Here is an 18,326-nt window from a genome sequence, read left to right as displayed (position 1 = left end):
TCTCTCTCTCTCTCTCTCTCTCTCTCTCTCTCCTTCTCTCTCTCCCTCTCTCTTTCATCCTGAAATCTACATGCATGACAATCAAAGGTCACCCAGAAGGCATAACAAGCAAAGATACACAAGTATCATGAGCAAAATACTCTGGAACCACAACACCCCAGAGTTGCATCAGCAGGTTGGCAGCCTGCTGGGGAAACCAGGAAGCACATGTGTAGGAGGACCCTGTCTTGGGTAGGTACAGAACAAAAGCCAAAATCAAAGGCATAAATAAAGATTAAGTAGGATTTAAGAAGAGGCATGAAGTGAAGAAAATGCTTACATAGCTGAGCATGCAACCAGTAGCTCTAGGCTAGGGAATGCCTTTTCAAGTCAGTCTGTGTTTGCCAACACACACTTATAGAGCCTCCTTGTATATGGCTTTATGATGCGCTAAGAATGCTGGAAGTGGAAAGCATCTTTATAAGTCTCGTTACTTACTGATCAAGAGGTATAACCGTATTACTGATCAACAGAATAAGACATGAATAGATTAAGCATTTTTTTAAAAGTAGATCACATAGTCATAAATTTAACAAATATTTTTTATTGATATCTACTGTGTGCCAGGCACTGTTTTACACATTAAAGCTATAACAATGGAAGGAAAAAACAATAACAATAGATAAAAATTCTTGCTGCAAGGGATCTCATAATCTTCTAGGAGCTTATCTTGTGACAGAGTACTTAAAACACTGCAGACATTGAATTTCTTTGGCCTCAGATCAGAAGGCAGTTTTTATGACAGGATTAGAAGTCACATTACCTAATTCCAAAGTTACTGTAATTTCCATTTTGCTACAGATAGATTATGATGGTAACTCAAAAATTATATGTTCTGTCCTTATAAAGCTCAGATTCTAGGGCTGGAGAGATGGTTAAGAGAACTGGCTGCTCTTGCAGAGGACCTGGGTTCGATTTCCAGCACCCACATGGCAGATAACAACCATCTGTAACTCCAGCTCCAAGGGATCTGATGCCTCCTCAGGCACTGCAAGACACAGATGTACTTACATACATGCAGGCAACAAACTCACACACATAAAATAAATAAAATATTTATAAAAGTAAAAAATAGCCGGTGTGGTGACATGCCTGTAATCCCAGCACTCAGGGAGGCAAAGGCAGGCGGATCTCTGAGTTCAAGGCCAGCCTGGTCTACATAGTGAGTTCCAGGACAGCTGGGGCTACAGGGAGACCCTGTCTCAATACATAGTGAGTTCCAGGATAGCTGGGGCTATAGGGAGACCCCTTAAAAAAAAAAAAAAAAAAAAAAAAAAAAAGTTAAAAATTAATAAATAAAAACTAAAGCTCAGATTCCAAGCTGAATAGTGGAACATACTGAGGAACTGAGCAATGGACAAAAATGAAGAAACAGAAAGATCGGTAATTGTGTGGATAAATACAAGACATACTCAACATGAATTTTTTTAAGGTTATCGATTTCTCCCTTCATTTGAGTTGAAGTATAAAACTAGGAATGAGCGCTGTGGGGAAGGGACCATCATTACAAGCGCACTAGCAAAGAATTTAGAACAGTGGTTACCTCTTGGTGGTCCAGCAAATGTAGTGAAGAGTGTACAGGCAATCTTAATAAAACTCACAATGTTATAGTTCTCAAACTGAGTGGTGAGCTCAAGGGTCCACTCACTATTAAAGGAAAGATGTTAGGATATGCAACCAAATAAGGGAGCGAAATCTAGAGCACAAGTGCTAATGAAGGTCATGAAATATGACCCAAAAGACATAAAATGGTGATATTAATGTTATCAGCCCTTAGCAGGAAAACCAATAAAATAATGGCTCTCTCTTCTCTATCTTCTCCTCACCTACGACTGACAGCAATGGTCGCTGAGTAGGGATGAGAGTTGGGGACTCACTAGTAGAGGTAGTAGCTTTGAAACCTATGTATGGGGCTGCTGTCTATGCTTGGGTAGAACAGCAGTCATGCCATTCTCCCACCTCATTTTCACTTATTTCTTGTGCTGATGGGAGCCCATTTCTCTAGCATGCTAGCCAAGGGCTCTACCACTAAGCTCTACTCCCTACATTTTATTTCTTAACAGGACTCTTGGGGTCCAGTCTTTCAGTGGTCTAAAGAAAAAGAAATGGGGGGATGTTATCACTTTACTTTGAAAGACCAGATTTCTTGTCTTCTATCTCCATGCTGCAAGCCAGTACCCGGCCTTGGCTGTTCAAATGACAGGCTCTGACTTGCATGATGGGCAGTGTGAATCAGGCCCCTCCCCAATGTATTATCCCTCCACCAATTATCTCTGAGCTGTACCAGAAATCAAACCTGAGCTTTAAATTATTCCGAGCTAGTGAGGGGGTTGTATTTCTTAGCCCTAATAACCACTTAAACTACTAAAATTTAATTCCCTCGAGGCACCCATCCTGATAGAAGCCCTCCCAAGGGCACCACTGAGGGGGCAGGTGCTTAAGTGTTTTTGGATGATTCAGTCACCTGTTTCCAAATATTATCTAACTAGCTTCGCCCCCTTCTCTCTGAGCTCCCCTGAAGGCTTAGGTCTGGGCACATTAGCACCTTCCCCACTCGGATAACCAAACTCTCCCCCTGCTGGACGCTGCAAGTTAAGGACGGAGCGTGGGAGCGGCCCGGAAGACACCTGCACAGCAGGCCTGGGTGGGAGAAGACCGGTCCTGACCCGGGATCAGACCCGTCCTCGGGGAGGGAAGGATCCCGCAGAAGGCCTGGCGGGCAAGGGTCTGGCGAAGCCGAGCCGCCTCACCTGCACTTGTGCCGGCCCTCAGGATTATGAGCAGCGACAGGCCAAACACAGAGCGCGGGACGACCATGCTGGCGAAGGTCTCAGGTCAACGTATCCGGACGGGGAGGGGCCTGTAGTGCGATAGGCGGGGCAGGAGGTGTGGGCGTGGTCTGGGGGGCCCGGAGGAGGGCTCCACCTCTTGGCCTTCACTGCGCAAAACCATCCGCGGCTCCGCATGAGGCGCTCCCCTCTCCTTCCCGGCTCCCGTAGTTAAAAAAAAAACGTTACCCAGCAACGAGCTAAAACAACCAGAACCATCGGCACCAGTTGGAAGATACTCCCAACGACGCGGAGGCCTCGCCTTTTTCCTTCCCGTGTCCTATTCTCCCGGCATCGCCGACACTCCGGGAATCTGGGGCGGACCGGGAACCTAGGCAGCGGGTTTTGGGAGAATCTGGAACGTTGGCGCTCGACGTCCCACCCACGGTTTGACCAGTCTTCCCCCCGGTCCGTCCTCTCTCTGTGCGGGTCTCACCTAGACTCTTCACAGCCCTGCGGTGATTCCGTAGTCACCTGCTTCCCCCAAGAGAAGCCGGGAAGCCTGTCCACAGATTAGGGCCCCCAGCCCCCAGCGCACACCCCTCCCAGCGCCCCGCCTTGTTCCTCGTGCACCTTCTCCAGTAACCCTAGATAGGCAAACACCCAAGGACCAGCCCTGTGTTACAGAACACTAGCTGGGCGTGGTGGCTCACGCCTGAAGTCCCAGCGCTTGGGAGGCAGAGGCAGGCAGATCTCTGTGAGTTTAAGGCCAGCCTGGTCTACATGGTGAGCTCCAGGCCAGCTGGGGCTACAGGGAGACCTTAGCGAGTTCCAGGTCAGCTGGGGGCTACAGGGAGACCCTGTCTCAAAAAGACTAAGAAGACCTGGTCAAAACCAAACCAGAAATCGAGACTCCCAGAAACTTCCAAGGCTGAGATTTCAAAACCATGGCCTTCCTCCCTTTCTGAATCCCCATCCCAGAATACAGGTGCATTAAAAGGTCAGGCATTAGATGTGGCAGCTGGGGGTGGGGGGGGCGCGGAGGGAGTGAAATTCTATTCAACAAATTAGAGTAATTTCTATGTAGTACCTAAACTGGTTTAATATTTTTTTAGACCTTAAACACGGTCTTCTCCGAAATGTAAAATTAAACTAAATATTGAGGGTTAGCAGAACTACTTCTTTAAGGACAGGAAGACGGAAAAAGTACTTAATGTCACAATGAAAACACAGTTTTGTAATGAAAAAACAATAGTTTGTCCTGTTGAAAGGGTCTGTATAATACTATAATTCATAACTATTGGGGAAAAAAAGCACACATGGGTCATGGGAAAATTTTTTATTCATTATTTTGTGGGGGGGGGGGCGGTGCGCACATGCCACAGGGGTTGTGGAAGTCAGAGAACAGCTTGTGGGAGTAAGTCCTCTCCTTCCACAATGTGAGTCCCAGGGATCGAACTCAGGTCATCAAGTTTGATGACAAGCAACTTTACCCACTGAGCCATCTCCATGACCTTGGGTTTTGGGGAATTTAAAAACAAAGTTGAAGTTCAGAAAATCTGGGTCTGAGAAATAATTTGAGTTATGACTGTGAGTTGGGTTGTAGTTGTGACTATGCAATTAAAATTAGGAACATTAAAAATTGGACACTTTTTAATGAATCTCTAGGTGCCATAGGCAGTTCTTCCCAAGGAGATGTCGATTCCATTCTCAAACACCCACTGCCGAATTCCTCAAGGATTTGGAAATCTTCTTGAAGGGCTGACACGGGAGATTCTGAGGGAGCAACCGGAAAATATACCAGCTTTTGCCGCAGCATACTTTGAGAACCTTCTAGAGAAAAGAGAGAGTAAGCTTTTTTTTAAAATGGGCTTTTTAAAAAAAAAAATTAAGTATTTTGTTATGGTAAAAGTTAAGATAAAAGAAGCTACTCTGGCATACACACACACACACACACACACACACACACTCAAACACTTACACAGGAAGACACGAATGCACACCACAAACCATACACATACCAAAAAAGCCTTAAGACCATCTTCGCTGTATGGAAAGCCTTTATGAGGCAGGTGGTTTCAAATAATTTGTTTTGCTGTCTGAAACAATATGAACCTCTTGGACAGTGTCTCTTAGTTTCACATTATTCAAGACTACCAGTTTACCTGCCCCCCGCCCCCAGCACTTTTACTGTATTTCTCAGGGACACACAGTATGGAAGGAGATTTTAAAGAATCCTTCAGTATACCTCTCCACTCTCCCCTAGACTTGTTCTCATGCATCCCCACTCGTTGACTGCCTGTTCTTCCTGAGAGGATAATTTGCAGTTTTCTTTAAATTTTGGTTCTTCTCATTTGAAAGTATTATAAGTGTTATAAAAATAATTCAACACTCCTTAGATGAAATAAATTGGTATTCACTGAGGTATATGAAACTGCTTTTTAATAAAGGCACAGAGACCGACTGCTTTGAAAGGTGAACTGCCAGTTTGGAAAACTGATCTCCATTCTTTATACTCTTCAAGTTCCACCCTGTCCAGAGACTAAGATTCACACTAACAGTAGCTCTTTGGTTGAGAGACAGATTTCTTCACTTCCATAAATGAAATTTCCAAATCCTATCCTTGAAGGCTCAAGACTTTCAGCCTAGTGGTCAAGAGGGGAAAAAAACATACTCTTGACTAGAACAACCGTTTTATAAAGCTTTCTTATCTTTTGATTATAGTATTCCAACAGAGTGGTAGACTAGAGATAGTCCCAAGCAAACAGACATTCCATTTTAAATCATTTTGCAGAAAGGAAATCCAGCAAAAGGCTTCAATTTAAAAAGTTCACAAGGCTTGAATTTAAAAAGCTCACACTGGACAGCTCCACCCCCTTCTCTGCTGGCCTTCAGGAGCTCACAGTTTCTACCAATTTCCTGACAACTACTGGTCTTTTCCATATCCAGTCAGAATGAATATTTGCTGCACATTCTGAAAATTTAGGGGGAAAAGGTTATTAAAATAAATCCTTTGGTGAAAGAAGTGAACTTTCATGAACATGAATTTCGTTATTAAAACATTAATTTTACAAATTCATGCAGTAAAAGTCTTTAGTCATTTGTTTAATTTTAGAACTCAGGAACATACCATTGCAAAAACATTTGAGTCATTGTTACCAGATCACAGTAATCAAAAGCAATTGATGATTCAACTAATGGCCTCAGAATGCTAGTTCTCTAACTAATAAACAATGGCTAAAACCATTTGAAAACTATTTACCCACCATACCCACTTCCACCTGTGTTATCAGGTACATCATCAGCTGATACAGTATAAGAATTTAGTCTCTGCAAGTAAAGGCAAAATATATCATTGTGGACTTCTAGTCCAGTTTTCCACACAATTTTCTGTGACAGGAAACGTATTAATATATAATGTAAGTGATCTCAAATCACCAGGGAAAAATAGACCTCTTAAATGATATTGAGATAAGAATGGAAAAACAAACTTGTATCAGTTCTGTATATCATACACTGAGATAAATTCTAAATTGTTTGGGGATTTAAATATTTTAAAACAAACCATACAAATGCTAGGAGAAAATAAAGAGTAATTTCTCTATCACATGAGAAAACATGTTGCTTGCTCAGTTGCCTTCATTGCTTCAAAACCCAGATACAGCTAAGGAACAGAATGATGGAACTGACAACATGAAAGTAAACTTTTATATAACAGTTGACACACCATGAAGAAAATGAAAATACAAATGATAAACTGAGAAAAGATATTTGCAATTTACAACCCAGTAGGTTAATAAATCTAATAAGTAAAGAGCTTGTAACAATAGTGTATTCTAACACACCTATACCAAAAGCCCAGTGGAAAAGTGGGCAAGATACATCAACAAATATTCAAACAAAAATAAGTGCAGATAGCCCTTAACATGAAAATCTACCCAAACTGACCTATAATAACAGAGTCCAAATCAAAATTACACCATACTGGGGCTGGAGAGATGGCACTTGCTGCTCTTCTGGAGGACCCAAGTTCAGATCCCAATACCCACATGTGGCAGCTCACAACTACCTTTAACTCCAGTTCCAGGGGATCTGACCAAAAGGTCTCTGGCCTCTGCAGGCACTTGTACACACATATACATACACTCATACAAACACATACACACATATATATATATATACTTTTTTTTCAATTATACTGAACTACCAACCACCATTCCTCATACTAAGTTTGATAGTATGGTGTGTAGATAAGGCTAAGAAAAGTCAGCACTCATATCCACTCAGAGTAAAGATGTGAAATGGCACAACTTAAAGAAGAGGAACTCAGTAATACCTGCCAAAATTATGTATATGTGTTTATTACCTAGAAGCTCCACCTCTACACCTTTTATTACATCATAATTTTTATACTGGTCCAAACAACAAAGCCAATCATTCTTTAAGACCCCTAGAATTGTGAACCAAAATAAACCTTTTCTCTTTTTTATTCTTTTTATGTGTATGAATGTTTTGCCTGCATGTACGTAAGTGCACCCATGTATGCAGTGACCACAGAGGCCAGCAAGGGGGTCAGATCCCCTGGAACTGGAGTTACAGATGGTTGTTAGGCACTATGTGGGTGCTGAGAGACGAACCTGGGTCCTCTGCAAGAGCAGCCAGTGCCCTTAACCACTGAGCCATCTCTCCAGTCCCACCTTCCCTCTTTGTAAATTGATTTATCTCCAATATTTGTGACAGTGATGGAAAGTTGAATAATAATACATAGAGTTATTCTGGAATATTTTTTAAATGTGTATGTGTATTGTCATATAAATCAAGTAGCAGTGCTAGTGTCGTTAGAAATAAGATTTTGGATGTACGAAAAATAAATTTTAAGATTAGTTTAATTAAAATCTTGTAATCTTGAACTTGAATTAAATTCATGTTTTATCTTAAAATGAACATAGTGGGTTTCAGTTGGCACAGAAGGTCAAGACACCTGCTGCCAAGCCTGAAGGCCTTAGTTTAACTCCTGGGACCCACATAGTGAGAGGCGAGAACCAGCTTTTGAAAACAGTCCTCTGGTTTTCAGAAATCTTAACTTCCACACACATGCCATGGCACAGGTATGCCCATACATACTTACACACACACACACACATACACACATACACACACACACACACACACACTAATTAAAAATGTAATAAAATTTTTAATGAAATTGGTTTCTAGCTCCATTTTTTTTAAATATATGAGTGTATTGCCTGCATGTATGTGAATGCACCCGTGTCATGCAGTGCCACAGAGGTCAGAAGAGGGCTTCAGATTCCCCTGGAACTGGAGTTAAGGACGGTTCATAGCTGCTATCTGGGTGCTGGGAATCGAACCCGGGTCTCCTGCAAGAGCAGTCAGTGCTCTTAACCACAGAGCCATCTCTCCAGCCCCTCTAGCTCCATTTTTAAAAATTCAAAATATGACTAGCCACATGTTAGTGGATACCTTGTCATCTTGAATACCATTCCCCATAAACCAGGATTTGCAGGAAATTCCATACGCTGATGATAAATTGAGGATAAATACAGAAGTCAAGATTGACCATCTTTCCATTCCAGGAAACAAAGAAAGTCCTCATGATTTCTACAGTTGTTTGCAAAGGCCTGAGGAACCTCTGAATGCCTGAATAAGCAACCACTAGCCAAATTTTAGACAAATATAGAATCAAGAAGAATAATAAGCTCAGTGGACTGGAATTCACCTAGATTGTTAAATATTTGTGAGCTCATAATGCTAAAACCAGACAAACAAAACTCCCCACTATTTGGTCATCACAAGAAGATGCTAGGGACCCAGCTAGTCATTCTGAAAACTGATGAAGGGAAGGAATTAAGTCTATCCTTCCTTGTTTGCAAGGGTCATATTTCAAGGTAACCAAGTCAGTGAGGAGAGTGACCATTTTCTTTATTGAGTCCACAGCAAAATAAATACTGAGAACATTAGCATTTTGTAATCTCTAAAGAAATTATCTAGGCAACAATCATCAGGAGCCCATAAAATTATTTAAAAATAGAACAGCTATTACTTATCTTTTGAGGAGGTTACACAGCTCCACTACTCAAGTATTCATGCTAAAAAAAATCAGATCAAATCTACAGATCTATCAGCCTACAGGGAATTCAAGGGCAAACGACCTTGTTAAAATCCACTTTGGAGAGTCAGAAATATCTACACTGGAAAATTCCAAAGGAAAACTGGCCCAATTTCATCAACAAATAATTTGCAAAGAAAAATTAGATGGTGGTAGATTTTCCATTAAAATGGTTTGAAAGGCATAAGAAAAGGCAGTATAAATTAAGACATCAAGGGAAATCTGGATAGTTGATTAAATGCAGAATGATGTTAGGGAAATACTGTTAATATTTAGGTATAATAATGGTTTATGCCTATGCTTCAAGGCTACAGTTGAGAGGTACATACTGAAAAATATTTATAGGTAAATTAATAGGGTGCTTAAGGTTGGCTTAAAAATCATCAAAAGAAACCAGGTGTGGTGGCACACGCCTTTGATTCCAGCACTCGGGAGGCAGAGGCAGGCGGATCTCTATGAGTTCAAGGCCAGCCTGGTCTACATAGTGAGTTCCAGGACAGCTGGGGCTACAGGGAGACCCTGTCTCAAAAAGACCAAAAAAAAAATCATCAAAAGAAAAGGTTATAGATAGATGAGACAAACCGTGAGTTGTTGCTTGTAGCATCTAGGTAATGTACACAGAGTAGGTTTTTAAAATGTTTTCCTTTCAAAGTTTGAAGAATTTTATCATGAAAATTAAAAATTCTGTTTAAGTGTAAACACGTCCTGTCTATGTCAGCTGTCTGAACAATGTGCCTCATTTGAAAATGTCTCCTGTACTTCACTTTCCCGAACTTCCTCACTCCTGAGCGTCTTTTCATACACTTTCCTGTATGTGCTAATGCATGTTTTTTCATGTCTATATTTATTTTAAAATACTAACATTTGTTCTGTCTCTCCCACTTTGTTAGGAATTCTGTGAAGACAGAAATTATGGGGATTTTTAAGTGCTTTTGTAAATGTTCCCCAAGGACTTGTTTAATGTTAAATTGGCCGGCATATATTTAGTAATCAGTTGTCTGCATCAGTCGGCTGTGTTCACTGTCAATAAGATTTTCAACTGTCAGTAAAAGAAACTTGTTTTCCTTTACTGTTTTAGAGTCACTTTAATGAACTCAAAATAAGCATAACATTATTTTTATTATTTAGAAACCAACTTTGATCCAGCAGAATGGGGGGCTAAGCTAGATGACCGCTTCTATAACAACCACGCATTCAAGGTATAGTCTTGTGACACTACTAGATTTGGCTTTAATTTCGTCTATCTGTAAAAGAAGTTGTGGGGCTGGAGTGATGGCTAGAGAGATGACTCAGTGTTAAGAGTATTGGCTGCTCTTGCACAGGTCCCAGGTTCTAATCCCAGCACCCACATGGCAGCTAACAACCATCCATAATTCCAGTTCTAGGGGATCCAACTCCCTCTTCTAACCTCCACAGGCACTGCATGACATGGGTACACTTACATACATGCAGGCAGTACACTCATACACATAAAATTTAAGACTAAAGGGTTTTTTTGTTTTTTGTTTGGTTTTTGGTTTTGGGGTTTTTTTTTGGTTTGTTTTTTGGTTTTTGGTTTTTGGTTTTTTGTGTCTTTTTGAGACAGGGTCTCCCTGTAGCCCCAGCTGTCCTGGAACTCACTATGTAGACCAGGCTGCCCTTGAACTCACAGAGATCCACCTGCCTCTGCCTCTCAAGTGCTGGGACTAAATGTGTGCACCACCATACCCAGCTTTAAATAAAGTATTATTTAGAAAATAAAACAATTTGTTATGATCCCCACAAAATTCTAAGAAATGTGTGAAGCATTATAAATAACTTATTAAAACTTTGTAAATTATGGGTCTAGAGAGATGACTTAGTGATTCAGTGCTTACTGCTCTTCCAGAGGACCTGAGTTCACTTCCCAGCACCCACATCAGGTAGCTCACAAGTTGGTGGTTCACAACCACTTGTAACGCCAGCTCCAGGAGATCTGATGCTCTCTTTTAACCACTTACATCTCTTTCACGCACACACGCACAGACACACACACACACATTTTTAAAATACTTTTCAATTTTCTATTTTCTGATAAGAAATTTTCTAAAATATCAAAACTGAGAACAGGTAGTGAATCTAAAGATGACTAGCAGGAAGAAAGGGGTTGATTGCCACACAGTAATCTTTTATTCTTCAAACTTTATTGAGCATCACAATTCTTAGCAAATTATTTATTTAGTTAATGAATTATATTTCATAAAACACTATCAGTACAATTATTATTTTACATTACAAAAAAACTAATTTAAAGATAATGATAGAGTTTTACTGTAAAGCTAGTCTCTTTAGTGACTGAACTCATCTTTCTCATTAGTAATATTTTCAAAGATAGTCCATTCTCAACCAAGATTGGCATTCATTGAAGGCACCCACTGCATCTGATTCTGGTTTGGCATCATTGTTGGGAGAACTGAGAAAATGGCACTCAGTACATTCTGTCCTATAGTTTGAATGAAGACTGTGGGGGCTACATGGGAGCAACGTTAGCATCAACTGGGAACTTGATAGAAATTAAGTCTCGGGGCTGGAGAAATGGTTCAGTGATTAAGAGCACTGACTAGTGTTGCAGAGGACCAGAGTTCAGTTCCCAGCATCCACATGATGACTCACAACTGTCTGTAACTCCAGTTGCAGAGGATCTGACACCCTCTTCTGGCCTTCGTGGGCATTGCATACATGGTGCATTTACATCCACGCAGGCAAAACACTCAAAAAATTTAAAAATAAAAAGAAATTAAGTCTCAATCTGTACACAGGTCTACAAAGCAAAAGTTACCTTTTAAGAAGATTCCTGAAAGTAATTTGTAGGTACATTAAAATTTGAGAAAATTAGCTCAGCGTAGTGGCATGGCCCACTTATCTCAGCTACTGAAGAAGCTGAGGCAGGAGGGTCACTTGAACCCAAAGTTTCAGCTCCAGCATGAGTAACAGTGAGCTCTATCTAAAAATGATGATGATGATGATGATGTGATGATAAAATTAATAAATTTTATTTTATTTATTTTATGTGTATGAGTATATCGCCTGCGTGTATGTAAGTGCAATGCCGCGGAGGTCAGAAGAGGGCTTCAGATTCCTCTGGAACTGGAGTTAAGGATGGTTCATAGCCACCATGTGGGTGCTGGGAATCGAACCCAGGTCCTCTGCAAGAGCAGTCAGTGCTCTTAACCACTCAGCCATCTCTCCAGCCCCTAAAATTAATAATTTTTTAAAAAGTAGAGCACTGCTCTAGACAGCTGAGGAAATAACTTGTACATGTAGCTGTCACTCTAAGTTCAAAAATGAATTTCTGTCCATTTGCAGCTGCATGTTTCTATTTCTGTTTTGGTAGAATCTCTACAATCCTGTTTTTTATTCATTTTTATGAAATCAAAGAGGTAATATTGAAATATTGTTATAGCCTCATGTTACATAGGAAATTCTGGGTGTTTCTATTTCTTTTGAATTCTAATGATTTTATGTTATTTATTTACTTATATATACTTAAATTTGGACTACTCTATTTGGGGGAGAAGACATAAATAGCCACATCAAAACTGATGGAGATTGTTCTTTTTTATACTTAAGTTCCACCCCCCCAGCAAATCTTACCTCCTTTGTTTAATACATTACTGCATATTAATTTAATCAGATATGTATTAATTTAATCATGGGTTTCACTGTGATGTTTTCTTAGGCACACATCATATACTTGATCATTGACACCCCCACTGCCCTCTCCCCAGAGCTCCTTTTCATCTGTAATACTTAGTTTTTTGTGGGTTTTTTTGTTTATTTGCTTGTTTTTGGAGTAATCAACAAAGTTAATGAATTTCATTTCGATTTTGAAAGGTCAGGTGTAGAACAAAATTTTCCAGGCATACAATGATACTTGAAATAATGTATATGAAATATGTAAGCTATTACTGAAGTCTAAAAAAGTGTAGAGTTGAGCGGATATATTAAAGATGGAAGGTATGGATCATTTTCTGTTTATCTGGTTTGGGTTTTTTGAGACCGGGTCTCCCTATAGTCCCAGCTGACCTGGAACTGCCTATTTAGATCAGACTAGCCTCCAACTCACAGTGGTCCACCTGCCTCAGCCTCCTGCATGTTGGGATTAAAGGCATGCACCATCATGTTAGGTTCATGGGGTTTTTTTAAATAAATAATTTATTGAGAATTTCATATATGCATATAAGGTGTTTTGATCAAATCTATGCCCACTCCCTTCCCTCCAACTCCTCCCATATCTCTCCATCATTTTTTCTGATAACTCCATGTACTCTTTCTTCTTCTTTGATTTTTTTTTTTTATGGGGCTTTTGGCTACTCTAACATTCCCCCCTCTGAAGAGGTAACTCTAAAATCTTTTAAGGATTAGGTAAAAGCTCCCAAATATTTTCGACATTTTTGGCCTTTGGAACGGAGTATGTTGTTAAGAGGCCCGAGGACATTTTGACTTTTAGCCAAGAAACTGGCTACTTTTCTTTGAGGCCTTTTTACCCCAGGGACACAGGGTGAGGCAATTTGGAGTACCCCTTCAGTGGGTCTATCTAAAAGACTCCCAAATTGCGTTACTCTTATCTGTAAGGGGAAAAGAAAGTCCTTGAATCGTGTCTAGGAAATGTGAAGGAAACATAAAGGCAAGAGTAATTAACATTACAAGTTCTAGACAGGGAACTAGGAAAAAGTAATAGTTTTAAATCCACAAATTTCATTAAAAAGTCAACTTGACTTCACACTATGGAACACAACATTTATTTAATTGCTATTTTAGAAATTATTGGCATCTTTTTTCCTACTTTCTTCAGGAATCATTATGACATCTTAGGAACTTTTAATACAAGACAATGGTTTACACGTTGGATTTTCATTTATTTCTTCTTGTTTCAAGATATTTTCCTTGTTAAAAGTTAAATATATCTTTAACTCCTCCTGCTTCTCTGTACCTTAATTTCCAATTACTTCTTAAACCATTTGGCTTAAGACTTCGTTATTTTGCAAACAATGCCTATTTGGCCTTCTCTCCTCTTTCCAGGACCAAGAACAATCTGAGGAATATGAACAAGAAATGGCCAAGGCATCTGGGAGAGACGAAGCACCAGTTACTGACTTAGTATGTATTTTCCATGTAAAGTTGTACTGCAAATATGTATCAGCATATTAGCTATGTTGTTAAAATTAGACTTTTACTTTCTAGATAATCAACATCAGTGATAAACTGGTGGATCCTTTTCATAAATTCATTCTTCTCATTTTAATAAATCTTATTTTTCAGTATTGTTAGTGGTCAGAAAATCTGCCCTTGAAAAAAACGCATACAAAGAACCTCAAGCCCTGTCTTGATCTTTCACATTGATGTTCCACTTTGGATAATTTTACTTATTGTTACTATTCCCATCGCACTCTGGAAAAGGCTCAGAGATAACAAAAGGAAAAACAGAATTATATATAGCCAAATAAAATGGCTTTACACAACATGGCTTACTCATGTTCCATGCATGGTCCTCTACAAAGTTGCTTGCTTGCCTTAGCAGCCTACATCCAAGTCAGTGCAGACCTAGGGAAGTCCACCTCCAAAGGTAGCTCTCTGTTATTCAGTGGTGTGCTGAAGATAGTACCCAGAGATGATTGTGCACATCCTACCCAATTCCATGCTCAGTTGTATCATTTTCATAGCTTAAAATCTGATACTCAAAAGTATTAAGACTAAGGTAAGCACTACAGATCAGATCTTTGGTGGGGTTTGGGGGGTCAGCAGTGTTTTATTATATTTTCTATATAGCCAGTTAAACATTTACCAGCACATGGCTGCCTATAATCTTCATAGTCCAGATTAAGAAAGCCTGGGCTTTGTGGGAAAGAAAAACTCATTCTCTACAATGTCAAAGTTGAGAGTTCTGAGTTCTTTTTCATGCCCTAGTATCCCAGTCAACAATAGTTGATACTTAAGATGAATGTGCCCCTAAAGGAATAGCTAACTTCCCACCTGCTGAGGCACAGCTTTTCCTTGTTATTCCAAAATTATATCAGTACACAGCTAGCCCAACATTGGCATCAAATGTAATAGGAAGTCAGGGAAGATAGAGTATCATTTCCTTACCTCTTTTATAGATGCCCTTCTACAAACTTTCATGAATTTGAATTAGGGTCTCATTGATATTTAATGAAAGCAATTCACTTGCCCATACTGGGGAATCTTCTCAGTATTTTATACCACTCCATCTGTATTTATAAGTTTAAGAGCTAAATTTACCTCATGGTATGTATTAGAGGGGATTGAACCACTCAAAGGTCCATGAACAAGTAACTCAGTAAATAAAGCAAAACACATCAGTAGAGTGAAATACAGTAGACTTCTATCCCTCAAAAAAATGAGCAAAATTATATGAGAAATAATAACAGAAAAGAGAATCAAGATATGTTGTCATATGGGAAAAGTAGTTGTAGAACAGTGGTTAGCATGATCTTGTTTTTAAAATTAAAAGCAAATATGTCTTCATATAAATATAGAGAGAGAAATTTTAGAAGGATATATCCATAGACACACATATACACACACACACACACACACACACACACACACACACACACACACCCTATAATAATGGTTGCTTCTTAGGTGCAGAATTTGGGAGGGTGAAGAAAACTTTTCAGCTTTTCACTGCAAGTTTGAGGGTTTTTTTTTAACTTTTATTTTATATGTATGAGTGTATTGCCTGCATGCATGTGAGTGCACCCGTGTTGTGCAATGCTGCAGAGGTCAGAAGACGTCGGATTCCCCTGGAACTGGAGTTAAGGACGGTTCGTAGCCACCATGTGGGTGCTGGGAATTGAACCTGGGTCCTCTGCAAGAACAGTCAGTGTTCTTAACCACTGAACCATCCCTCCAGCCCCAAGTTTGAGTTTTTAAATGTATATTTATCATCTTTATAACTTACAAAGATATTAAGGACCATATATTTTTTTCAGTTGTACACCTAGGATCTGTGCTTTTTGTTTTTGATTTTGTTTTGTTTTGTTGTTGAGACTTAGTCTTACAGTGCAGCCCTGACTGGTCTGGAACTTGCTATATAGACCAGGCCGGCTTCCAACTTACAGAGATCCGCCTGCCTTTGCCTCCCAAGTGAGGGATCAAAAGCATGTGCCACCACACCTGGCTGGACCAATGCATTTTTGCCATCTGTACATTATACCTAAATTTTTTTTTAAAAAGAGAGAAAGGGAAAAAAGAAACTATATGCCAGTGTTCAGCCAATCATGCTAAACCTGACATTACTGGAGTAAATGAATTTCTCTCTGATGCTCCACCTCTAGATGGATTGTATTGATTGATTAAGCACTTAGAAATCACTAATTTAACATTTAAATCCTATGGAATGGTAATTATTTCAGAACAGCACATCTACTAGTCTTAGCATTTGCACTGTGCTTCAAATATTCTTTCTTATTACCCACCTTAAGAACAGTATTTCTCAGGAAACTTTAAATAGGAGCTGTTTGGGAACAAGAGAAAAGAAGTTGGCACTGATCATTTATTGTGAGACATATTAAGGAGTGGCAACACTGAATCTCTGCTATTTGGCATTCAGTGTTTGATACACATACAGTGTGGCAACATATAAAATCCTCCCAGGAAGCAACAGCTCTCACATAGTTGCATCTGTACCCCGGTTAAATTTCTACATTTGTTTTGTGGCATCAAAAATACAGACTGCTGGAGAAGCCTCTTTTTCTCCTTTCAATTAAGGAGTCTTCTGAGGAAGATAAAGAAAAGGAGGAGTGTGCTGCTCTCAAAATCCAATCAGTCTTCCGGGGACACATTGCCAGAGAAGAGGTAAAGAAAATGAAGTCAGATAAAGGTGAACAGGGTGAAAACGAAGAGGGAAACTAGTGCGGACACCAGCTTTACCCCCCAGAAAACTTGAAAAAAGAATCCAGATCGATCAATATCGTGATTGTCATTTTTTTTCCCTCAGTAAGAGATTTGATGTTGTGGAATAACATTTGTTGCTATTGTGAAAACCTGTCATGAGCATTTGTTTAATAAACATGCCACTACACCACTCGGGAGCACGAGGACTGTTGATGTTCATCCTGTCAAACCTGAAGAAACACCTTCAGATTCAGTGTCAGAACTGGAGTATCTGAAGCTTCTGTGATCTCAGAGGTCATGTGGGCTAATTGTTATCTAGTGAATGAGTCCTCCCTAACACATCCATGAAAATGATCTTTGGCTTCTGTTTCATGTCTGACAGAAAAGAATGTCACTGCCTTTCAAGGTTAAGTCTACTTATTTGTTGTTTTTAGTGGTGAGGTGGTGCGGCTGTAGATGGATCCTGGGCTTTGAGTGTAGTGGACAAGTACTCTGTTGCTTCTAATCCTGTGCTACACCCCAAGCCCCTTATTTTTAGTAGTTTGAATTATAAGGATAAGTAAAAATCCTGCCATTTTATAAGTAGTACCATTGGTTTTCACTTGTCATAACATGCATTCAACTCATTGAAAATGTGTTAAGTGCCATTAATGTCCTAGGATTAGAGGTAAATATTTGTTTCTTCATATAGCTTATAGTTTTGTTTTTTGAGTTTTGTTTGTTTAAAGACAGGATATCATTATGTATCCTGGCTGCCCTTGAACTCACAGAGATCCACTTGCCTCTGCTGGGATTAAAGGTATGTGCCATGAATGCCTGGCCCAAGTGATACTTTATGAGCACTTACCCATTTGTTTGTTGTTGTTTTTCCCTATCTCTCCAGGCTGCTCCTTCTCAAGCTTTTTCTGTGTGCTCGTCAACTCCAACCACTGATCACTGAAGATCCTCCTGACTCAGTCATTGGGCTCCTCTTTAAAGCTCACCTGCCCATGTCATTCAGTCTACTGACTTCATAACCATCCCCGTATGATTGTTCGAGACCTTTCTCCCTCCAGCTCCAACTTTGTACATCCAACTACCTACTTAACATTCCTATTTGAATGTCTCAAGAAGCCCTGTCCAAAACAGCTCCTAATATTGCCCACTCCCCAAACTGCAATTCTCTGTGTTTCCCACCTTGGAAAACAGTGTTTTGTATGGACCAGAGAATGATCTGCAATAGTCATACTTTGTTTTGAATAAGTGAATTTATTAAGTATATAATATACCAAAAGTAAAAGGATAAGTAGCAAGAGATGGAGGGAGGGAGGGAGGGAGGGAGGGAGAGAGAGAGAGAGAGAGAGAGAGAGAGAGAGTGAATCACATTGAGCACTCAAAACATTCAGCAGAAATCAACTGAGAAAGCCCCCATTAAGGCAGCCAGCTGGCATTTGTGGTAGAGAGAATAATCCTAGGCAGAGCAGAGTGTCCCCATTGGGTGAGGCTTCCAAATAAAAGAACAAATAGCAACA

General features: G+C 39.8%; 2 protein-coding genes across 5 annotated transcripts in view; one reads left to right on the top strand and one right to left on the bottom strand.

Moving 5' to 3' along the window:
* Positions 1-2,908, bottom strand: part of Siae (sialic acid acetylesterase) — a 50,107-nt gene extending 47,199 nt beyond the window's left edge. For 2 of the 3 annotated variants that reach the window (XM_017798676.2, XM_029564568.1), the window contains exon 1: positions 2,790-2,908. In XM_017798676.2, coding sequence (XP_017654165.1) covers positions 2,790-2,856 — 67 coding nt within the window. In that variant the 5' untranslated portion in view covers positions 2,857-2,908. The remainder of the gene's footprint in view (positions 1-2,789) is intronic. The other variant, XM_008835117.3, reaches the window with a different exon arrangement.
* A 113-nt stretch (positions 2,909-3,021) lies between these two features.
* On the top strand, positions 3,022-18,016 carry Spa17 (sperm autoantigenic protein 17). 2 transcript variants are annotated; one of them, XM_008835126.2, is made up of 6 exons: positions 3,022-3,275; positions 4,476-4,656; positions 10,066-10,136; positions 13,978-14,055; positions 16,690-16,776; positions 17,699-18,016. In XM_008835126.2, the coding sequence occupies exons 2-6, from the start codon at positions 4,503-4,505 to the stop codon at positions 17,753-17,755; spliced, it is 447 nt and encodes a 148-aa protein (XP_008833348.1). In that variant the 5' UTR covers positions 3,022-3,275; positions 4,476-4,502; the 3' UTR covers positions 17,756-18,016. The 2 variants fall into 2 exon arrangements, with proteins under 2 accessions (XP_008833348.1, XP_008833351.1); XM_008835129.3 differs by lacking the exon at positions 17,699-18,016 and having other exon boundaries at positions 3,026-3,275; positions 16,690-17,005.
* The last annotated feature ends 310 nt before the right edge of the window (positions 18,017-18,326 follow it).

This window comes from Nannospalax galili, unplaced genomic scaffold (genome assembly GCF_000622305.1).
Source record: "Nannospalax galili isolate Female #2095 unplaced genomic scaffold, S.galili_v1.0 scaffold690, whole genome shotgun sequence".
Taxonomy (NCBI): domain Eukaryota; kingdom Metazoa; phylum Chordata; class Mammalia; order Rodentia; family Spalacidae; genus Nannospalax; species Nannospalax galili.
Note: the sequence above shows the minus strand (reverse complement) of the source record. Positions and strands in the feature narration are given on the sequence as shown.